We start from the raw sequence: 25396 nt of genomic DNA, 5'->3' as shown, positions 1-25396 counted from the left end.
CAGCACCCATGAAAGAATGATAAACAAGTTAATTCAGATGAAAGTATTTTAAATAAATTTTTCTTTTTCTCTCATTTTAAATATATGTTTAAGATAATGAACTGAATGTAATGACTGTCTTTCAAAAATTAAAACTTGGTGTTTGTGTTCAGTGTAGTGTATTAACTTAAAAGGTGGAATATATACAGCTATGTTTTACTCAAGGAATAACTGGTGAGTGGCAAACTTTTAGCCTTACATTGTGTTGAGTGATGACTTAGGAATGGTAGACGAGTTACTTCGAGAAGGGGGATTCAGATGGTAGGTTCTTGAGTCAGGACACATGAAGGCCCGACTCTGCCTTTCAGTCGAGTGCTTCCATGGCAATATTATGAAGGAGAGGCCAAGTCACGTGACACTCAGAATAATGACAATCACATAATGGGCTTACTACTTGTTAGTTTAATTCCTGGTCATTTTATTGTACTTTTTTTCTCTTAAAATGTTTTTTAATAGTTTGAGAGAGTTTTGTTTTTATTTCAACATTTTTATTTCCATTTAGCTTTAGTAATGTTGGAAGAGAGAATAGAATAAAGCTAAAACTGTACACACACTCTTTAAAAACAGCAAAACCAAATTTACACTGTATTTGTGTGTGTGTGCTATTTTTCTTTTGGTCTTACCTTCAGAACCCCCAGAAATATGAAAATGATGATAATAATTATCCAGAGAAAGGCACTACTGGTACCCAATCTGAAATAACAACTTCCTTAAAATATATGAAGGGATGGAAATTCAGACATCTTGACAAGAAAGCAAATAGCAGCTACCCATTGGTTAAACACACTGAGTTCCTTCCAACTTCAGAGATGCTGAGAACCTGTGAGTTGAGGAGTAGAGATGAGGAGGTGGCTAGACAGGACAGGAGGTAACTCCGTTTAGGGAATCTGGAAGCAGGATGGATGGTAGGGCTCCAAATGAATACAGGTGCATCAGTTAGCATGACAAAGAAAAGTGGTCCTGATGGAGCATGCATATGCTTAGCTAGCCCTGCCTGAATGGCATCAAAATGCAGAGAGAAGTTGGTTCTCATTCAACATTCCCTAAGAATCTACTAAGTGCCAGGGGAGACTGGGAAATGTTGAATGAGAACAGACCAGGTCTTTGTCATTTGATACAGTGCAAAACCTAGTGAAGTACTAGGGAACACAAAGATATGGACTTCAGACTTGAAAAGCTTAGAGCCTCATGGGAAAGAGACCAGGACATGAGTAAATGGAATATGGCATAAGAGGCTGTTATCATACTAACTGGATGGAAGGAAACTGGGAAGTTTCACACAGAGAACATAGGAAAATACAATTTGGCAGGACAGGAGAGCCATCTATAAAGCTGCCTTAGCAGGCACTGGGGTTGGAAGGATCGTGTCTCATGGATGCAGCATCCAATGGTGTTTGTTCATCTGATGTTTTGGATATGATTAGGAGAGCCCATTTGTGCTACTTTAGAAATCACAAATGGATGAGCTCTTTGGCAATGTGTATTCTTCCAAATGGTGGGTTGCCTACAAAACTTCTTATGACCACTATTGTGATTATTTGTAATCAGTGCTTTCTTTTCAGACAAATAGAACATACTCAAAACTAAGCTATATTTTATTGAAATTGGAAATCAGTAGATTTTAGAATTATTGCATCCTTAAAATCATATCTAAGAGAGGGCTGGGGATATAGCCTAGTGGCAAGAGTGCCTGCCTCGGATACACGAGGCCCTAGGTTCGATTCCCCAGCACCACATATACAGAAAATGGCCAGAAGCGGCGCTGTGGCTCAAGTGGCGGAGTGCTAGCCTTGAGCGGGAAGAAGCCAGGGACAGTGCTCAGGACCTGAGTCCAATGCCCAGGACTGGCCAAAAAAAAAAAAAAAAATCATATCTAAGAGAAAAAATGGTTTTTGCTTTTACTTTAAATGTTGACCACCTTTATTTTTAAATTAGCCTCTTAACCTCTTATCTTTGAATACTTTTCCTTACTAGTACATATTTTATTAAGGCCTGCGAGTGTTTCTATGGTTTACCAATGCTTTGGAAATACAAATTTGGAAGTGAAGCTGTGGCTTAAGTAGTAAAGTACTAGCCTTGAGTGAAAAAGCCAAGTCTGAGGCCCTGAGTTCAAGCCTAATACTGACACTAAAAAAAGAGAGAACGAATATAAATTTAAATTAAGTTCATGGTTAGTTTAGTTTCATGAATAGGAAAAGTTGTCAAGCACACTGCTTTCTAGGTTTGTACTAATAGTAGACTTTTTATTGGTTTTTGTTTTTATTTTATTCTTTTTTTTTTGTCAGTCATGCTCTTGACTTCAAGGTCTAGGTGCTGTCCCTGCTCTTTTGCTCAGTGCTGGTGCTCTACTACTTTGAGCCACAACTCCATTTTTAGCTTTTGAGTGGTTTATTGGAGATAAGAGTCTCCCAGGCACTTTTCTGCCCAGGCTGGCTTTGAACCATGGTCTACAGATCTCAGCCTCCCAAGTAGCTAGGTTTATAGGTGTAAGCCATCGGTGTCTGGCTCTGATTCTTTAATATTATTTAAAATATATGATCAGGGAAAAATGCTGAACTTTTGATGACTACATAAGGTCAGGCATAAAGAGTTTGTCAAGTCAGGTCTCTTTGCTTCTATATATGTCTAAGCTTGGAAAGAACTCCCTTATTACCTACTTTTCTAGGAACTGTGAGCACTGTTCTCATTATTGCTCTCAGGAAACTAAGTAAATGTAATTCTGCTTCTCTCCAATGATCCACTGCATACATCAGGATTGATATGTCTTCTGTGCCCTTTTAGCGTGGATCTTTAAGACTTAAGATACACTACTAGTGTTTTCAGTGTGAGGTTGTTTTATTCTGAACCTTCTTGCTCTCTTCTGAAGTGAAGCAGCTTATGAAACAATAGTGTATGTGTTCAAGTTACCTCCTCATCATTTTATTTAAATCTGGGAAAGCAGAGTGATAGGCAATTTATTGTAATTTACTCCTAAATTGTACACTTAGAACGGATAGAGTTGGAATAGTGGTATATCAGACATAGTACTGATTATTTTATTTACAAGGTATGCCTAGCCCCAAAGAACTCAGTAACAGGGAATGTGGGCTTACAGGAAGCTAGAGTTGTAATCAAATTCTTTTTATTAATTTACTTTTATTAATTTTTTTGTGTCAGTACTGGGGCTTGAATTCAGGGCATCATGCTCTCACTTGTCTTTATATCTCTTAGCTGGTGCTCTGGCATTTGAGCCACACTTCTACTTCTGGCTTTCTGCTGGTTAATTGGACATAGGAGTCTCAAGGATTTGCTCCTAGAAACTGGTGTTCATTTGCGATCCTCTGATCTCAGCTTCCAGGCGAGCTATGATTACAGACATGAGCCGCCAGCACCCAGCAGCAATCAGATTGTCTAAAATACTTAAACCATGCCATTATCAGTTAAACACCTTTACACATTCCATTAACAAGGTGCTGCATCACTACTTGCCGTAGCTCCAAGCCTTATATTGGGTCAAATATGAAATGCTATGGAATGAGTCTTCATCTTTGTTTTCTCTTGGTTTTGCTGATGAGCCAGATCAGGCTGGCACAAGCTCATTCTTTTAATTACTACATTGTCAACTAAGTAAATAGGTGAAAAAATTGAAATTTCCATTCCCCTTAAACTTCTTGGCTGAACATCTAGACCATTTTAGACCGTCTCTGAATTATTTTAAAACACCGCTTTACTGCAGAATTTTTCTGCTGCCTGTTGAATCTGCCCGAGAGACTGGAGTCTGAGTGACGGAATCTTTCACTGGTTTGCACATTCTGGTTGACTGCCATTGCAGGGGATTTATGTTTAAGAGTTCAAGCCCCAGTAATCAACATCTGTCTACACATAATGGAAAACTACATGAAAGATTCATAGAACAAAAGGTGTAACCAACTTTCGATTCGTAATGCTTGAATTCTCTTGAATGTCATTTTATTCTTTTTTGAAATACAGGATGAGGCACGACACTACCAAATCACAGACTCCTGGCTACATATTTTCTGCGTAACATGAGCTTTGTTTTTGTTTTCTCTCAAGGCGTTTAAACAGAAATCACCTTCAGCTGTTTCCTGAGCTGTTGTTTCTTGGGACTGCGAAGCTATACAGACTGTAAGTAGACACAAATGGTTATTGTTGCTTTGAGGAGTACTTTTGGTTTCATTCAATGTATTTTGAATCTGTTTCCTTGAGGTTTCCTGGATGTTATAGACTAATAGATTACTGGATTAAAACTTGGCCTTTTTCTTTTCTGAAATAAATTGTTGATTGCTTTTCTGTGATTCCAGTGTGGCTTTAGTTGGTTTACTACTGCGTGGCTCATGTAGATGTTATTGCACTTGTGTCATTCTTTATTTTTGTTGTTGTTGTTACATGGTGTTGGAGAGAGTTGCTTATTTCCTATTGGTGACTTTTGTTTAAATTCTAAAGGGAAAAATTGCTACTATGCTTCCTCTTATGAGGAAGCTGGTAGGGTTTTTTTGTAAATTTGAAGGTTCTTCCTATCATATTTTTGTGTTATTTCTTTACTCAAGGAGCAGTGCTTATTAGTGTGAAAACATTATTATAAGGTATTTGAAAAGTGCTGTAAATTCCCTCTTAACTTTTTCTTTCAAAGTCAGAACTCCGGCCCATGCCATGGGAATGACTAGAAGGAAAGGTTTTCCTATCAAATACGTCACAGACTGTTAAAGGAAGTTGTTCTGTAAAGGAGCATAATAAGAGTCTGAGGTGGAAACAAGTTTTCCTCCTTGGAATGCTTGCTCAATGACCTAATGTGTTCTAGTGAAAACACATTTTTCTAAAGCTTTTAAAATTAGATTTTCAGCCTTTGAATGATTTTGTGCAGATGAAAGATAAGCTACAAAGTGTTAGAAGAATAAATAGCAATGACTATTGATGTTTTTGTATGTCGTGGGAAAAAAAATCCTGCAGGAATATATAAATTGCACAGAGTGGTCCCACCTGGATGGTTAGGAAGTCCCATATGGTAGTGTTTGCATAGAACATGAGTCTATTGCTTTTTCTCCAAATCTGACTTTGTAGCCAAGGATTTGGAGCCTCTTAAGTTCACTTAAGCAATAGGAAAACCTCTCTCCCACACATATCCCTACAAAAGCCACGCTTTATTCTCTGTCCTCCTGATAGCTTATCGCACCATAGACATGATTTTCCCAGCAGAGATACCACACATCTCTCTAGAGTCTGACTTTCCTGACATTACTCCTCTGCGAGTAACCAAAATCACTGTGTTCTCTGATATCACACACACACACACACACACACGTACACATGCCTCTTTTAAAAAATATTCCCTAGGATCTGTTTTTAATCAAGGAAATAGGATGTAGACTGCTATAAACATTCTATATTCATGTATCAGTTGAAACTTAAATTTGAACATTTGTGCTTAATATTTCCAAGAATGGCCACTGGGTTATTTTTAATAGTATTATACTTTCTGCTTTAGTTTTTGGTGATTGGGAGGATTTCAAATGGTTTATTTCAGGCATAGAAGAGTTTAAAAAAATTAGCAGTGTGCATACATGGCAGTAGAGGAAGTTGTTTATTATGTATTGCAAATATGAGTTGGAACAGAGTGTTAACTGCAATTAAAATTATTAAGCTCAAGAGGAAATGTGTGAAGTAACATTAACTGTGTCTTGGAGAAACAAGAATGTTTGATGTTTACTCTAGCCTTAGGTGAATACATTTCCCCAGGATTTTTAAGGCACTGTAGTGAATTTGCAGAATTCCCCCAAGCAAATTTGCATGACATTGTACCCACTTTGACAATATCAAATGGTAGACCAAGAGATTTTTCACACATTTTTTAATGACTTTGTAAGTTTCTGAAACTTCTATGAGAGACTTGAAAAGGTTTCAGAAGTGAGTTAAACAGAACTTACCAAAGTGTGTTTAATATTGACGAAGTCCCCTGCTTGTTATTCAACCATCAGATATAGGCTCAGGCTGTGTAACTTCTCCCTGCATCGTCAAGTCAGAAATCTGAGTTGAGTTACTATTATCTTCCTTGAATTAGATGTAGGTTAATTGTGAATCATGGTATTTCTCCTGAGAGGAAAACTAAGAAGCTCTATGTGATCACTTCTTAGGGCTGATGATTGCTAATTAAATTAAGCAGCAAGCACTGAGAATCTTTAATAAGCAAAGGGACGAAAGCATGTTAATCTGACTAACAGACGAGTATAATGATAAAGAGCAAGGAGGCAGGTTCAAATGTACAAATATGCGTGTGTGGTTATGTAGTGCAGGTGCCTAATAACTCATCTGAAACAAATATGGTGAATTTGAACATGTAGCCAAAATTACATTGCAAAACTGTTCTTTAACATGTTCATTCAAAAATGAATCTCATACAAGCCAAATTAAAGTGGCAAAGCAAATGATTCAGAGTTTTGGACAAATAATTAAGGAGAAAATATTTGGTTGTTGCATGTAAATATTAAGGATCTTAGCAGGGCTCTGGTGGCTTATGCTTGTAGTCCTAGGTACTCAGTCAGCTGAGATTTGAGGATCAAAATTCAAAGTTGGGGGGCTGGGGATATGGCCTAGTGGCAAGAGAGCTTGCCTCGTATACATGAGGCCCTGGGTTCGATTCCCCGGCACCACATATACAGAAAACGGCCAGAAGTGGCGCTGTGGCTCAAGTGGCAGAGTGCTAGCCTTGAGCAAAAAGGAAGCCAGGGACAGTGCTCAGGCCCTAAGTCCAAGGCCCAGGACTGGGAAAAAAAAAAAAAAAAATTCAAAGTTGGCCTGGGAAGAAAAGTCAAGTCCCTGAAAAAAACCTGCAAGTGAAAGTGTGAAGTGTGGCTCTGGTAGAGCACCAGCCTCCTGAAGAACATCAGCTCACAAGGCCTTGAGTGCAAGCCCCAAGACCAGTGCCCATGTTCATGCATGGGGACACACACATGCACACACACAAACACACACACGTGCGCGCACACATGCACCCTCAAATTCATCGTTGCTCAAGTGCATAATGTAGCATAACCATGCATATCTAGAACTCATAAAAAACCCAAATTTAGAATTTATTTTCTTTATAAATGACTACATGATGTTAATATCTCAATTTACTTTTCTTACATTATCTTTCAACTTAATGTATTTTTCCTAATACATCACTAAGAAAAAGGGTTTCCTGTGTCATATATAGTGTTTGACTTTTAGCATTGTTTGCTTAGATGAAAGCTATTCTGATGAATTGGACATCACACAGATTTTCTTTGAGCTTTTATAAGGAATAATCACCATTTGACTCTTGGCCTAAAATGAGATGCCAGGAGACTCACACATGCTTTCTGCAGAACCTAAATGTAATATAAAAGAAAAGAGGGTATACTGTATATGAATTATGATTCGACACGGTTGATTGCTGCTAGCGGCCAAATCTGCTTTCCCTTTGCTGTCTGCTCCAATTTCTCTTTGGACGGGTTGAGAGAACACTGCATGTTCAGGTCAAGATGTTTGCTCAGAAATAGTAGTACAGTTGCAGCTGTGTTTGTTGGAGCAGAATAGTTTAAATAGCATTACCATTTATCCAGTCCATTAACAGAACTATGTAAAATAATACCAAGTCTGTGTAAACTACAGGACAGTGTAATAAAATTACAAGCACTTGTTGACAGATGAAAAGTGTAAGTAAAGGGAAAGTAAAACTTAAAGACTGATAGGTTGAAGGTTAAAAGTTAAGGGATAGGTTGAAGGATAAAAGTGGCAGCGCATAGTTTTCTTACCTTGTATACAAAGACCTCAACCACCATTTTTAGTTCCTTTTCCAAAACCAAAGCTGCATTTTCATGATCCATCTAATAGTGAAGAGAACTATTTTCAGAACAGGTTGGAGCTGAAAAACTGCAAAAAAAAATTACAATACATTTTGAAATGGTTGGCTATGATTGGTCAAACTTGATGATTAGTATACACAAATCACTTAGATTAACACAAACTGAAAGGTGGCTTATGAATGTGTGATTCAGGTCTCTGATTCTGAGCTTGCAAATACAAATTTCTACGCATTAGAGAGGAATTTCATTGATAATACTGTGGTTAGGCATATGTTGTAAATATTTGGTTTGTGGTTTGGGGTTTATTTCTTTGACTATTACTATATTTACTCAGAGTTCTAACATCAACTTGACTTTCCACAGCATTATGCACAAACAATATTTTTACCTGTATCTACCAGGCCCGAGATAAAACAAAAACAATCCCCATCCTCATCCCCAAATTAACAACCTATGTTCCAGTGGCATACTTCATTTACTTCTTTGAGCAAAAGTTTTATTTCTAATTAAGTAGTGACCTTGATTATTCCCAGTTAATTTTAAGCTACTAAATTGTCTCATATTACATACAGTGGTAAGTAAAGCTGAAAAGTCATTTGATGGCCAATCATATACTTGCCTGAGACAAATAAGACTTTGACCATTTAAACAAAATGGGCAGATGACCACTTATTTTAGCTATCAGAGAAGATCTCAAATTGTTTCTGGAAACTGTAGCAGTAGTTGGGACTTTTTAAAGCAATAAACTTACTTTTTATATTAAGGTAAAAAAATGCTAAAAAGCTGCACAGTTAAGCTATCTTAATTTCCGCTTACTCACTTTTGTAGGAGCTTAATTTTGGTTTCTCGTTAGAGTAGTTTTAGAGCAATGCTTATTATAAAAGTTTTTGAATGCTCAAAAAATAAAAAAATAGATACCTTCATTATCTTGGCACCCAGATAAAGCTACTACCATAATTGGCAATGATACATATCTTAGCTTAATTTTTTATAATTATAAATGCTGACTATACATGTACTAGAAAACATTTTTTAATATCCCCAGGTTCTAGTAGGAAGTTTGGCTTTTGGAAATGCTCAGTAAGTAGTTGATGTATTGGTTTATTTCTCTGTTGGGTTCAGGGTTCATTACAGGAATTAACAAGCAGGTAAAGACACTATGAATAACAGTAAATTGAACGGATATATTGACTAATGAAATGTTTTACTCTCTTACTTTTCTAATCTTTGATATATTTCAATAGACACAGCACAGTCAAATTGATCCATACCTAAGGAAATTATACCTTAAATTAAGATAACACTGTATTTACATAGAACTAACCCCCACATTTTTACCTGTAAATTTGGTCACAAAGCATTCTCATCCTCACGTTAAAACACAATATGACAGTGGAGTCTATAAAAAATCATCTGCATTTGATTTCTGTCAGCTCTTATAAAAAGGTGGGCTAGGAAAGGTGTGACCTGCCATTTTTACTGTTGGCCTGTTTGGCCCCTGCCACAATACATCCAACAGAACTTGTACAGGAATTTCAGGTTACAGTTGCCAGGGTTACCATTGTCCAGCCCATTGGACATCATTACTCATGTAGCAAGCTGTTCGGATAACTACCCCTGACTTGGTGCTAGGCGGCTGGAGAGCTGCCTGTACCGAGGATGCAAGTTTTTCTGGAGACGGTTTCCATCTTTCAGTCTGGCATAAGGAAACAGTGTTTGGATTGTGTACTGACTCTTATGTAAGAGCAATAGAATGACACCCTTATCGTTGATAGCAAAGAATCAGTAAGAGAGATAAAACTTGGAAACGCATTAACTTTCAACGATGAAAACATCAAGTCCTTTTTTACTTATTAACTTATTACTTACTTATTGTTATTGAGCAGTAATTAAAACATCAAGTCATTTATTACTTATTAAGTAACTTATTCACTGTCTGATCCTAACACACTGTGTGGGCCACATAAAGTGGTGATATATAAGAGAACTCAGTTGCAAGTAATTGCCCTTATGTAATCCAGAGGTTTATTTTTAAGCAGAGACCCAAACCTTGTTATAAGGATATCTGAACATACATCAGAGAAACTGTTACCACTTACTATGAACAATAAATGGGCACACTATCTAAAAGGGGGTTACTTTGATTTTGTTTCTTTTTTAAATCAACTTAAAATTATATCTGAGATTTTCCTTGAAAACCTAGTTTTGGTTGTTGTTTTGCTTTTCTTTTTTGTGTTGGTTGTGGGGCTTGAACTCAGGACCTGGGTCTTGTTCTTGAGCCTCTTGGTGCTCATGCTCAAGGCTACCACTCTACCACTTGAGCCACAGCACCACTTCTGGTTTTTGAGTGGTTCATTAAAGATAAGAATTTCAGGTGAACTTTTCTGCTGGTTGCTGGATTTGAACCATAATCCTCAGAGCTCAGCCTCCTGAATAACTAGTGGGCACCTGGCTTTTTTTTTTTTTTTTTTGGTTATCTTTCCTTTAAGGACATGACAAGTAGAAGGCCAACCACTAGCAAGATTCTGTTGTAGCAACCTACATAGTGGATCCTATGCATGAAATGTTCTGCAGCCTTTTATAGCTTAGGGAAATCAAGTTTAAGGAGTTATCTTTCTTCTGCATATGTAAGTGCTTGCTTTCCCAAACATTAATGTGTGGCCACCAACCTAATTTTTCCACTTGTAGGTACTCTTGATATGCCAACCTGTATTTGGAGACATCTGTGACAGATATTGGGGGAAAGAAACTATCAGAGATTGTGCCCCCGATAGAATGTGGAATTCTGTGCCCTTGAGTTTTAGCTACCTTCTGTCCTGTATTATACAAATGAAAAAGATAGATGGCTGAGAATATTTGCTGAAATGTGATTTTAATATATGTTTTCAAGTCTTAAAACACCAACATTGTATCTTATTTTTTTAATATTTGTGTAAATTATTAAAATGTGAAAATGGAGAAATGGTTCAAGTGGTAGAACCCCAGGCTTGAGAGAAAAATCCAAGTGAGAACTTCCAAATCTGAGTTCAATTTCCAATACCACCTTGCACACGCACACACACACATGCATGCACACACACAACTAAATCATTAACAATATCACAGTCACACCAATCTCAAGATTAGAATTTGCTGACGGAAATTTAGATACATACTATTCCTAAGTATACATGTTACAGCATTTTATAGTTCGGTAATATTAGTTTACACACTTACTAGCATTATATTTTATTACATTATATAAAATTTGATTTGACATATACCATAATGGAGCAGGTATAAAATACTGCCTAAATGTCAACCTAAGGTTTTGTGGTTCTTTTATCGTTGGAAGCCATTTACTATCTCTGAAATCAAATTATCTTACGTGTGCAAAGGGAATGACTGTCTGTATTATTTTCTGGAGATGTTATGTATTGTTAGATTCTGAATCCACCAGCGCATTGTCAAATCTGAAGCATACTAGATAATTGTATTTTTATCATTTGTATAGGAATCACTCAAATGTCCTTGAAACTTGGCCTCTCTTGCACAATTCTGGATCTTATTTCATCATCCGCTTGCATTTGTTTTCAGCATAATAGCATATAAATATGCATAGCCACATTAATTTTTCCATAACTACAAATTGACATAAAATGTGCATTTGTACCACATTATTTCTCTTTCCTTGGCTGCAGAAGATACATTATCGCCAGGATATTGTTAATGAGATCTTTTCACTTTCTCTCAGCTGATGACTAATCCAGTTTTAAAATTCATCTATACAATGAATTAGGGATAGAAACAAAGTAACTGTGACCAAAGACCTATTTGTTAGTCCTCATATTTAATAGCTACTTTAATGATGTGTTTTTCTGACTGATAAAATGAGGCAAAATATGAATTAGAAGTTGCAGAGTAGACTCCTCCAACTACACAGGAAACTATTTTGAATTTGTTCAGACAATTTATGTAACACCCCCCTCCTTTTATATTTTACTATTAGTGAAAATTTCTGTCTTTAAAAGGGTATGAAGACATTCAAGCCATTTGTCTTACAATATATGATTATGTTTTGGACCATGGAACATCATCAAACCTATAGCAGATGCACATGCGATTTTCTCAAAGTGCATGTTGTTTAGGCTTCATATTCTGTCGAAGTGCAGTACCAACTGTTAACTTTTGGCATGCTGGTTTGAAATGCTGTTTCACAATGCGTTAGGTTTGAAGTTACTGTGGTCGTTCAAATACTTCATAGGGGCATGGACATTGCAGTCAGAGGAGTGTAGTCAATTAATTACCATCACTGAAATCTAGGGAGGGCTTGCTGTAGAATAATTGGACAAATTGTAGTGCTAGGAGTCTTAAGATGGAAATGAAAAAATAAACTAATCCTTGAGAGGGAAGCAATGAAAAAAAAATCCTTGCCTGTGACATCACTGCTATCCAGACTAGCACATTGTGGTGTGAATGGTTATTTGGAGAACATCTGTGCCTCTTGAAATGACCCCAAATGAATGTTTATGGCTGAGTATGGCAACTTGATTTAAGTGTTAAAAAAATCTCAAAGAAAGAAGAAATAAATAAGTCTGGACAGATAATGGGAAAGATAGCCCTGCCTCATCATGATAGGTTTCTTCTAGTAGTGAAAGATAAAAGCTCAAGTATGTGAATGGCTGAGAACAGTGCCCAGAAAGGTTGATTGCTTCCCCTCCGACAGTTCCAATTGATTGAGAAAAAGCCTAATTTAAAGTTCTGTTTGTTCTATGTCTTAAACCATCAGAATTCTCTTTTAGGACCGGAGGAATGCTCTGGAGGTAAAAGAATCCAAGGATAAAAAGTCATTGCAAGCCAACAATTGTTCTTAATCCTCACAAAATGCTGGAGAAATTAAATTTATTCTTTATTGCTCCGAGTGTTGCCTGGGTCACTGGGCGATGGGAAAATTGGACTGCAAGTCGAGTAGGCGCAAGCTTTGTTTTGTGTCTAGATGCTTAACCTTAGACACGACAAGGCATCTTAGAGTGTTGTGGGAACTAGGTTCAGAGCATTAGCACCCGGACTTTTATTACCCAGGATTTATAATAGCCTGTGCTGTCAGAGGATGAAAATGTTGTGTTTACATTTCAGTGTTAAATGATCATTTAATTAACACCTAAGGGGGAGGGGGGAAACTTGTGAAATTCTTAGCAGCCTTTATTGTCAGTTTCCTGGGAAGTTTAATATCCAACTTTCATTGAGATTTCTTTGTCTAAGTAGAGACACAAAAGACATTATAAACTTTTAAAGGAAGACAAACAGTTTAACCTTGACCCCTTTTTTGCCTCAAATTATTAATTTAAATTACTTTTTTTAAATCTGGTAGGGTTATTGAAAAATTCCTAGACTAATGTATTAAAATACATCTTATTTGAACACTCTTTGTGGCGGGTAAATATTTATAACATAAATTTATTTAATTTACACAATCAAAGTTGTTACTTTAGAACATTAAAATATCAATTACTTTAGCTTAAATGATATAACATTTATAGTGCTAATTTTCAATATGTACCAATGTAGTTACAATATTTTAATAATCTGTACCAAATAAATATTTATAGGAAAGAAAAACCTTTTGGGACTACATATTTATATCATTTTCTTAATTAACTTGGACATAGTATTCTGGTTAACAGATATATATATATATATAGAGAGAGAGAGAGAGAGAGAGAATAAAAGAGAATGATGGCATTGATGTGAAAATTTAGTTATTTCATTAATTCTTAAAAATAAATGTTTAATGTTTGTTTGTTTGTTTTTCTAGTCATAGGGTTTGGGACTCAGGGCCTGAGCACTGTCCCTGGCTTCTTTATTTTTTTTCCAGTCCTGGGTCTTGGACTCAGGGCCTGAGCACTGTCTCTGGCTTCTTTTTGCTCAAGGCTAGCACTCTGTCACTTGAGCCACTGTGCCACTTCTGGCCTTTTGTATATATGTCGTGCTGAGGAATCGAACCCAGGGCTTCATGTGTATGAGGCAAGCACTCGTGCCACTAGGTCATATTCCCAGCCCCTTAAATGTTTAATCTTTTAAGATAGATAACTGAAAACTTTTGAGGCAAAGTAGTAGTATTTGGGAAAAGTAGCAAGCGAAGGGCAAGTGAACACATTAACACTGTCATGAATTTTTTAGAAGTACGTTTTAAAATTTATATCTGCTTCTTTTTCTAGTTTTGCAACTTCACATTTGCAAATATGAAAATATGAAACAATTATAAAGTCAGCTATTATTAGGAAAATACTTTTATAAAGTAACATGCTATTACAGTGTAGCTCTTCTATGTACACTGTCTTTAATTTTACTGAAAGAAAAATGCTGATTTCTTTTTTTAAAGTTTACATTCAAGTATCTCCAGATAAAGCTCATTTTCTCTATTATTCCATTAAGAGAGAACAAGGAGAGAGGATGGAATGTTATTATTAAAATCTCCTAATGGGAAGCCTTGTTCTGAAGCAGATTGTATTCTCATTTACCAAAATGTCAGTAGACAGTATGTATAGTGTTAACACTTGCCTTCAGTGGAGTTTCAGCTATTCTGCAAACTTTTGTCATTCCCAACCCACATTGTTCTTTTTCTTTTCCCTTAAAGCTGTTGTTTTGCTCACATTCTATTCACAAAATTGCGGTCACAATTTTAAAAAAATTCTTCCTTTAAATCTTTTGGTTGAAGCAATCATAAGACACAAATATCTTTATATTTAAAAGCAGAAGAGACAATAGGAAAAGAATAAGAAACATGGTTATTTAAGGTACTAAATAGTGACAATATTGAAAATAATACAGTTTTCATTGTATTATTTATTACTTCAAACCAGCCAGGTAATGGCTGCAGATATGTAGCAAAGAATGAATTGGCAGATGGGTATAATAAGAAAGGAAAAAAAATGTTATGTCTACATGGCTTGGAGAATAAATATTCAGAGAATTGTGGGAATTTTTATTTAGCACATACATGTCTTTCTCTTAGGGAAGTAAGCTTTTATATCGAGAAAGTCAACATTAGAATTGCATGCAGTAGCTATTTTCAATCACGACATGAAAACTGAAACAGATATTCTAGTATTCCTTTTTTATATCTCAAGTTTGCCTCTCAAAAATATAAATATCTGTTATAAATACAATCATTCGGCAGCAAATATATTTGGGAGTTAATTCTAATGTCATGTCATGCACTAAGTTTGGGAGACAAGAGATCTAGAAATAGAGTTCTCCTTGGTAGTGACTAATTAAAACTGATTCCCTTTTGTGTCAGTCTCTTCTGCATGGCTTTGAAGACATACAGAGTTGATTCCACTTTACCACTCAGCTTTGTCATTACTGTCACATGAATGACATCCTGGGGCGAGCAGAGTTTCCTCTTGCTGCCTAGAGATTCTCAGCACATTTTGGGACCTCATCTTGCCTACTAGTACTGAATCATGTTTGTGATTCTCCTATGAGTCTCACACCATCAAAACCTTCTCCACTGTCCAGTTACTTCTACCTCACTTACAAATGAGTCATTATGAGTACTATATTGACTCTGAACATTTAATTTGTAGTCACTCAGTGTGAAGGCCTGGGAATGTTACTCAATTATTTGTCTCATGCCTCAGTTTCCCTTTTTGTGAAATAATGATACATAATGCCTGGCTCCAGTGGCTGATACCTGTAATCCTAACCTCTTAAGACACTGAGATCTGAGAGTCAACTTTCAAAGCCAGCCCTAGGAGGAAAATCCATGAGACTCTCTCCAGTTGTCCACTTAAAAGCCAAAAATGGAGCTGTGACCTAAATGGCGATAGCCTTGAGCAAAGAAACACAAGAAAGGTTAGGGACAGCACTCATACATTGAGGTCAAACTCCAGGACTGGCACACATGAAAGTAGATATAGAACATACCTTACAGATTTTAGGTAGAATATATGACTGACAAAATGACCAGGTGCAAGGAACAGTGTAAAGTTGCTTGGCCTGTGATACTTTATCTTACTAGTTTTTTGTTGTTGTTTGTTATTATTAACCTGTTATTGGTTTCTGTCTCCTGTACTATATGCTATCATATATAATGATCTAATTACTTCACATGTGTTAAATTTGCAGAGAATTGTGTGCTACATTTTCCTCTGTTCATATACAACATATAGCCTAGGGCAGATTGATTAGAAAATCCTTTGTTATTTTTGCAATTTTCAGATAGAAAAGATGAGTCTCCAAATCTATACCTTATTTTTATTAATGAAATGCATTGAATGCAAGTGCTTAAAGCAAGTGCAGAATTATATAAGTAAATTCTTTTTATTATTTTTTAAAACTGTCTGTAATTAATCACAGTGGGATTTGCTGTGATACCTCTGTACTCATTTAGTACCTCCTTTGCAACTGAAATTGAATGACTGATGGAAATTAAACCTGAGAAAGATCGTAACAATGCACTGAATTTGGAAAGAAATATGCTGTGGTGGACAAACATCAGGAGATCCGAAGCCAAAATGCCTTTTGTAGTTACATTCTTAGCACGGCTGGTGACTAGCCAAGCAGACCCTGATTGAAGTTGTTGAAAGTCTCTCAGGATCAGTTTGTTTACTTAAATATATGTAGGAGTCCAGTGAAAGAGACCTTATCTGTAATATACTTACATGGCCTGAAGTTAGCAAAGGACGTCCAAATCTCTAGGGAATTGCTCAAAAAAAAAAGCAATGGAAGGAAAGGAGGAGATATAAATCTAAGATTTACTCTAGCTCTTAAAAACATTGTAAGTAACTCTTCACACTCCTTGCAAGAATTATCATAGTATCCATGATATTAAGACCAGGTATTAGATAATTATGAAGGAGTGATTTTGAGATTGTTTCCTCTCCTTTTAGCAAGAAAGCATTGTATAGCTTTAATATTAAATTTGAATTGTCTAAAGACTTAAGTTAAATAATTATTTAGCAAGGTACCGGTGGCTGACACCTGTAATCCTAGCTACTGAAGATCAAGGTTTGAAGAGAGCCAAAGCAGAACTAGTAAAAAATCAGAAGTGGTAGAGTGCCAGTCTTGACTAATGAAAGCTAAGGGATAATATCCAGGCCTTGAGTACTGACACAAAAATAATTTAAAAATTAAATTAAAAAAGGAGACTTGATAGTTATGTACTACTAAGTAGTTTTCTTGATACTTGATAATCTCGCAGTGTGAGATAATGGTACACAAAAGAAGGTTTTAGTAAATCCTTCAAACATTGCTCATGGTAGCATAGAGAAATGAGTGAAAAATTAAGCAAGACAGTTCAAAAATAAATAATGGAAATGCTTGGTAAGGTTCACCCCAGTATTGTCATCTTTTCAGTACAGGCTTAGGAGAATGGAGGATGAGGATTTCTGTAATTCTCCCTTGGAAATATATCTTGCATTCTGAACAATTAATTTTCCGGACCTTTTGAGGAGAACAGTATGAATGGAAGCTAAATACCCTGAAGGCAAATGGAATCTGAAGTCTGTTTAACAGGGTCCAGTGGCTCTCTCCCTCCTCTGTCTTTCTGTCTCTCTTGAGTTGGTGTGGTTTTCTTTCCCTCCATTTAAGGGGAATGACTTCCACACCTAATGAATCTTTCCAGAGAAAGTTGTTCACCGGAACTCCAAGTGACCACCCGGGAGTCTTGTCATGGCAAAGGAACTCTGAGGGAATGAGAAAGGAAACTCTGAGGGAATGAGAAAGGAACACAGTTACACGTGATTAAAGGAAATACCTTTTTCCTCTTCCCACCCACCATGTAATTCCCTGGAATTTGGCTGAGGCTGGAAATGTCTGCAGCAAAGAATGTGTTTGCCACAGTAACATTGTGTGCCCAAGAATCACACTTGTAGCTACAATAATTATGTTAAATCACAAAGAATATATCACGCTGCTTCAGGCCAATCATTTTCAAGTAAAGGCATTTGAATTCCCCTCCCCCCTTAATTCTTACCCACTTCCAGGGAAGCATGGCCCAGTTGGATTTCCCCCTCTGTTCTTAGCCTTATGGTGTTTGTTGTTTGACTGGTTAGATGATAATAATCTAGTGATAATTCTGAACCTTCCACATTAATTTAAAATGAGCTGAAGGTCACTGTTCAACCATAAGCACACAGGCTGTGATGGAGCATTCATGATTTCCACGTCAATGTTATAACCCCACAGATCAAGGTGCTCTCTCTTACAACATGTTTACTTTAGCCATACTTACCTAAGTGGATGCAGTTTCTGTACGATTTTGACAAGCTCTACTCCCCAATCTCAAGCCTATACTGTTTTTATCCCTTATTTTTATTGGCACACTAATTTGTATTGTGTGCTATTTCAGAGACATGATACCTACATTGTGCTTTTGAAAGATGCAATGGGAAGAAAAAAGCAATGGCAAAGAGATGTAAAAATAATATGTCAATTCTATTTCTGTGACTTCTAGGTATATTTGTGTATTACTCTTCAAGACATGTTCTGATAAAGAAATCTGTTTAACTTGTGAAACACTTATTTCATAATGTTCTTCAACTGTGTGGATCTCTTCTGTCATGACTTCCTCTGTTAATAAGGTATAATTGTATTTTTGTGAATTCTAACTGAGATTTTCTTTTTTTTTTTTTTACAGATTATGTCATTTATTATAGATCAGTAGCAAGGCAGCCACACTGAGATATCTTTTGAAAAGATTTTTTAAAAAATGTTTATTATTCAGTTGATGTACAAAGAGATTGAGTCCTTTTTTGAAAAAAAAAAAAACTATCTTAGATAAAAGTATGGAGATACACATATTCATATAAGGAGTACCAATAGGGTTAGGTGCAGAATTTTGCATAGTACACTGGCCCAATAAATCTATCTCAACCCACCATTGAAAGTGAACTTGGCATTTTGTTGTTACTTTGAGGGATACAAGAACTTAGATATATGTAACAATTTTCTTAACATGGAGTAGTCAACACAGAACTAGTGTTAGTTTAAGATTTTTCTTTAACGTTTCTGTCGGTGGGTACTGCGTATATGTGCTTAACTTCCCTCCCTGAAGCTTGGCAGAGTATGTGCTGTGCCCAGACCTCTTTAGCAACATGCAGAGGTGAGCATCCTCTAAGCTGGCTGTATCTTCCTTGGGAACTTTCCTTCTGTAGTGATTTTGTACCAATTTCTTTGTACCCTAAAGAGTATCAGAAGTTTGAAATGAGAGCTTGGGAGCTGGGCCTGAACTTTTTCACTTAAGGCTGACACTATATCACTTCAGCTACAATTCCACTTCTATTGGGTGGGGGTGTGGCGGGTGGGGGGGGAGGGGAGTAGGATGTTGTTAATTGGACCACAAAATCTCACAGGCTTTCCTAACTCAGCTGGCTTTGAATCACGATCCTCACATCTCAGCATCTTGAGTAGTTATGCTAAGGTCTAGATACAGAAAAAGAAAATTACCAAATGTTTCTTTTAAAATCATTTTGAAAAACATTCATTCTCCTCATGTTTATTGGTTTTGCTTTGTGTTGCTATTATTGTTAATTATTAATTTTTTTTTATTCTTGGCTGAATTCTCCTACTCCCTCGACCTTCTCCCTGAGTATTAGGACGGAAAGTCTGTGATTTGTCTTGCATTCTTTCTCAATATATGCAATTCAGCATTTTTGTGGAACTTCGTCTCCCCAGGCTTGCTGTGGGGATGTGGAACTCCCATCTGGCTTTGCTGCTACTTCTTCCTAGCATGGACGGCTGCTAGTCAGAAGGTGGTACCTCACTGCTCCTGGCTCCTTTTCTTGTGTTGCTATGCAATACAAACAATAGACATCACATGTTTTCACTTACTTTTTTTTTCTTAAACATAGTTAATCCACAAATGTCTCGCCTAGGGAATTAAAAAATATGCTGCTGTGAATGAATTTAGCAGATTGTAGAAATGGTTTAATTCTTCTATGACGGTCATTAGTTAACTAACAAAATGCTTTCCATAGGTTGTACCATCCTTGAGGGCTTGGGCTACATTCTTCTGTGTCCTTCATAAAGCACTATTCACACGGAGTGGGAACTCTCAAGCTTTCACAGGCTGAAGGAAAACTACAGGGAACAGAAAGGTTTAACTGAAACATCCTCCATGGTATATGAGCTAAAGAAACCATTGAAAGTGTTATCTTTTTTTTAAAAAAAGTCTTTGTATTTGTTCTTCTTTGGTCATATTTAAGTTTCAAGGGAACATCCATTAGGGAACTTGTTCATTCAATATATTAAGTGCTTAGACACAGGTAGTTTTTGGTACCAATCTCTTTCCTGTGTTATAAAACGTTTGTTTTTTCATGCAAATATTTTCTAGATTTCTTCATCTTTTACTAAATCTTACCTACTACTTATATAGATCTGTGCATGTGTGAATGCATGATTGTGGATTTTGTTTCGTTTAAAAGTACAACAGCCTCGCTAGAAAATGACTTTAAGATCTAAAAATGTGGAAAGCTAGGAAGTACGAAAGCTGATACCTCAATGCCATCCTCCTGTGTCTCCCCTTGGGCTGCTAAGGCACCGTGCCCCTCATTGCTTGTGTTTTCACAATTCTCTGCCATCCTAGAGCATGTACAGGTGACATTTTTATTAGGCTTTTGTGTTTGATCACTGTATTAAATCCAGCACTTTATCCCTTACCACTTAAATTGTCTTCCCCGTGCAAGGGGTGGAGAGGAATTCACAGTGCCTGCACATTCAAAAGGCCACGATCTTATCTTAGCAAGTCCAACCACACAGATGCAGTGAATCAGAGCAGCTCAGCGGGGGGACCCTGGGCTGTATCATGGAGGGCTTGGTGTGGGAGTGAGCCACGGATGAGCCTGGTGTCCGGGAAGCTGGCAAGTGCATCAGATGCAGCAAAGCCCAGCAGTGCTTCGCAGCCCCGCCCGATACACTGTTCAGTGGTCAGACTAAAGACTGCATCCTGAAACTCTGCTCTGCCTAGGATTTTGATTTGTAGTTACTCAGGAGAGTGGTTATTGTCTTGTCTCAAATCTAATCACCTCTTCTTAATTAAAAAGATAAATGCACCAATGCATTGATCCTTCCTGTACCCTCCTTTTTATCTTGATAATGAGTCACCTTTACCACAGGATCACTGTAGGGTTTGGCCCTTATTAGGAAGTTCTTTGTGGACTAAGCGACTGTAGGACTGTACCTAAGGATCCTAAATAGGTTCTTTTCGGGGCTCATTTGGAGGGACAACTCCTTTTATAGCTGGACCTAGTAGTATCCTTTCTGTGATTTCTTTAGTTTTGTGTAGTATTTGTCTTGTATCAGTGAAGTTACCTTTTACGTGACCTCAAAATCCTAGCAGCAGGAGTGAAGTCTTCAATACTTTTATGCTCCTCAGAGAACATGTATTTCATAGGCCTAAGCACACAGGAGAAGTAAAGACTTGTTAAGTAATTTAACAGATATTTCTTCATAGTTAAATTTGCTTGTTTTAAAATAATGGTGTTTTTTTTTTTTTTAAGATCTCCATTCTTGTCCTTTATCTCAGATTTTCATCATTGAGACTGAAACATTCGCTTTAGGAGTACATTAAGACTTGAGCTCACATTGGATATGATTTTTAAATGGTTCATATTTAAACTATTCTTAAGTATAAAAAGATAGTAAAAGATTTTCATGTTTGCATGTGTAAATTGATCCTGTGACATAATTTCCCAATGAAGGGTTCTTGAGTTCTGAGTTTATTGTAGTCAATCATGTTTATTTAGGGAGTATTTTCCGGACATTTATTTTGGAAATAAAATGATGGTACGTGAGTGCGCATATTAATTTATTCTGGAATTAAAATGATGGTATGTGAGTTCGCATGCTGTGGTAATGAGAGCCAGTCTTTTGTGGACAGACAGGAAGGAAGAGGCTCAAGTTCTGGGTTTCAGTGCTGTGCTGGGTGGGAAATGCCCTCTACACCTCCTGCTCTTATTCATTAAGTGATGATAATATATATTCCTAAGATCAGGTTATGTGAGGCTTGAACAATGCTGTGGTGTCAGTAGAAAAAGTTTGTGATGTGATTAGGAAAAAAAAATAACATGGGACTGAACACATGTTCAGGATACATGCCCTTGAATATGAAATCTTACCCCTTTATTTTCTGAATGCCTATGCTCTTACCTCTAGTGGACATGGGGTTATCCACACTCAGCCATCAGTGTCTCCTTTTACTTTCCCAGTAGACCTTGATGGGACACAGTTATCCAACAAGTGCAGAGCCCAAACTAGTACCTCAGTTTCTTTATATAAACAATCAGTGCTGGACATTTCTTTGGCAAGTCTGCTCTAAAGTTACATAGTCCATGTAAATTGATTCCACACTATCGAAGGGAGGGACCTGGAGCTATCTGCTCCTTCCACCTCTTCCTCCCTCCCTTTATTCTCTCCTCCCTTCTATCTTCTTCTTCCCACATATAATGACTCAGGAAGCACGATGCCCTGGTTGGCACTGACGGTTATGCTGAGGCCATGGACAAAGCACTTGAGAGAGAAAGAAGTGAAAAGGTATGAGCAGACCTTCCTCTGAACATCTTGCTCTGTGTAATGGTAATAACCCTTCTTACAGAAGCTAGGTTCAGACAAATGTTAGCTTTCTTCAATCAAAAGACTCTCATCAATCCATTCACCTAATAGCAGGATTGAGGATTGGTTTTCTATTGTGACAACTTTTCATCCATGCGAATAACATTAAAGTTTTGACAATGATGATCTCTTTCTAATTTTTTCATGTAGGGACAAGTATTACTATTATCTTTTTCTTATGTCTGATATGATTTTCAAAGCCTATATAAAGCCAATGTCAAGCCTATGATACAAGTTTGCTTATGATAGTTGATATTGCTCTCATATTTTCTTGGTCCAAATGAATGTCTTTGTTTTATCTTTATCTCATGTGTGCTGTAATTTTTAGTTACTTATAAATGTTTGCATGATGAGTCCATGCCATTGTGTGTGAGAAAAAAAATGAACGAAAGTATGGGGTTTTGTTGTTGTTTAACATGGCAATTGGTTTACATTTAACAAATCACATGACCATCCTGCATTCCTCATCACAGAAATGTGGGTAACCTTTGTGCTATGGTAGAGATTTTCTTTTCTGCCTCCTCCTCTAAAATACCAGTGACAGGAGGATGGTCTGATTTTCTTCAGCATCTGATCTGTGGTATCACATTTCATAGATATCACTATATGATGTCACCTATGATAGGCTAGTGCTTTCTTTACCTGTGAAAGGAAGGGAGCTAAGGAGGAAAGATGAGGAACATAGAGAGTGGTAACAAGGACAGGAAAGTGAGGAAGTAAGACGGAGAAATGGTTAAATGTGACCCACTTAAACATGAAAGGTCTTCAGATGTAAACTGCCTTCTTAGTGGGCCCCTGACAGCTTCTTCCTGCTTTCTCACTCTCCTCTGGCTCCTTTCTGTGCTACAGCTGCAGGGCATATGGGGCTTCCCAGGCAGGTGCCCTTGACAGCCTCACTGGGTCTTTGCATATGCCACTTCCTTGTTCTATAACTTTATCACTGCTCGATTGCTGTACATTCCCCACCACTGCCATTCAGTGGATATAGACTCATATTCCTCCACCTTTCATTGAAGCTCCACTGTCACTTCTTTCAAGAAGCCTTCCGTGCGACTCCAACTTGAACAGCATTCCCTCTCTACAGCATATACACACAGTGCAAGGCAAGGATGATCTCCTTAACTGTTTTAAAATAGATCCATATTAGTTTAATTGCTTAGTATGTTCTTTCTTCACTATAGATTATAAGCAGAGATAAGTTTTTACTCCCTCTTGTTTCTCCAATGCCTGGCCAGTTACATGCAAGTTACTTAGTCAATGCGTATTTAAAGAATGCTCTCAAACATTGTATTGTTAACCTACCTTCAGTTTTCATTTTACTACATTACTAAGGTAGTTCATAGAAAATGTGTTAGTATTTGTGTTAATTCCTTATCCTTTTATGTGTTTTTTTTTCTGGTATTAACCTAGAAATACTGGAAAACTGGAAATACTTGAAAACCAAATCACAATACTTGTGCCCTGGTACAAATTCTCACTCCATTTCCTTCTCTCTTTTTTCCTTCCTTCCTTCCTTCCTTCCTTCCTTCCTTCCTTCCTTCCTTCCTTCCTTCCTTTCTTTCTCTCTCTCTCTCTCTCTCTCTTTCTTTCTTTCTTTTTTTTTGTTTCTTCGGGCCTGGGCTACTGTCCCTTAGTGTTTTCATTTATGGCTGCTGCTCTATCCCTGAGCATTGCCTCCACTTCCAGCATTTTGCTAGTTTATTAGAGATGAGTGTCTCATGAACTTTCTACCAGGGCTAGCTTCAAGCCACAGACCTCTCAGATCTCAGCCTTCTGAGTAGATAGAATTACATGTGTGTGAGCCTCCAGCGTCCAGCTTTTAATTCCTTCTCTTATATTAAGAGTCCATCTTATGCTAGGATGTAACTACGTCTCCCGATATTGATGTGTTTGGAAATATATGATAAAAGCTTTTTATTTGTTATTGCTGGCCTTGGGATTTGAACTCTTGGCCTGGGCACTGTGTCACTGAATTCTTCAACTCAAGGCTAGTGCTCTACCACTTGAGCCACAGCACCACTTCTGATTTTCTGATTTAAATGGAGATAAGAGTGTCATGGAGTTTTCGTCCTGGGATGGATTTGAACCATAATCCTCAGATCTCATCCTCCTGAGTAGCTGGGATTACAGGTGTGAGCCACTAGCATTTTGAGGTGGGTCTTTGGGAGACAATTAAGATCAGAAAAGGTCAACCTATGTCCACCAGGATGGCATTAGTAGCTTTATAAGAAGAGTCATGGTAGCATGCTTATATGTTTCACCATGTAAGGTTAGCACCATGTTGTGATACAGCAACAAAGGCGATTCACCACATGGTGACTCTGGTGCTTGTGATCCCAGACTCCAGGATGTGTAAGGGAAATCAAACTTCATTTTTGTAAAGGACTCTCAATTAATTTATTATAGCTCCAGAAAACGGACTATGATAACTTAGACATTACACTTCACTGGGCTTTCCTTCACCAAAGGTGAAGCTTTAGTGTTCTCATCCATAGGACCTAGCATCCTGTAAAGGCAAGATTCCCTCATATGCACACTGAATTTAGTCTGTGATGTTTGTCTACTGTCTATCACAGAGCGTGGCATGGTGGGCGCAAGAGATGTTTTGACAAATGAGCTGACGAATGTGTCGATTGCACCTGTCTAGCATTGACCAGATGTCTAAGGCTTTCCTGGCAAAGCATTCAGGAAATATCTATAATTCAATTCGCTGTCTTTGGTATAGTGTGTTCATCCTTCAAGGCCTGCTCAGGATAATCTAGTTTTCAGTGATGTGATTTTACAGACAGGGTGCTGATCCAATCCTTCAAATTAGTGCCCAGCTGGGGAAGGAAATGGACTGAACACCAGCCTACCTTCTGCTCTATGTTAAGACTGTTCTTTCTTACAGTTCTTTATTTTTTTTAATTATTATTTAACAGAAATACTGCATGTGGTAAGAT

At 37.2% G+C, this 25396-nt stretch overlaps 1 protein-coding gene across 4 annotated transcripts in view; it reads left to right on the top strand.

Moving 5' to 3' along the window:
• Nucleotides 1-25396, top strand: part of Slit2 (slit guidance ligand 2) — a 298280-nt gene that overhangs the window by 11315 nt on the left and 261569 nt on the right. For all 4 annotated transcript variants that reach the window (XM_048364637.1, XM_048364635.1, XM_048364636.1 and 1 more), the window contains exon 4: nt 4093-4164. In XM_048364637.1, coding sequence (XP_048220594.1) covers nt 4093-4164 — 72 coding nt within the window. The remainder of the gene's footprint in view (nt 1-4092; nt 4165-25396) is intronic.

Source organism: Perognathus longimembris, chromosome 16 (genome assembly GCF_023159225.1).
Source record: "Perognathus longimembris pacificus isolate PPM17 chromosome 16, ASM2315922v1, whole genome shotgun sequence".
In the NCBI taxonomy this organism is placed as follows: Eukaryota; Metazoa; Chordata; class Mammalia; order Rodentia; family Heteromyidae; genus Perognathus; species Perognathus longimembris.
The sequence above is the reverse complement of the archived record's forward strand: the minus strand, read 5'-3'. Positions and strand labels throughout refer to the sequence as shown.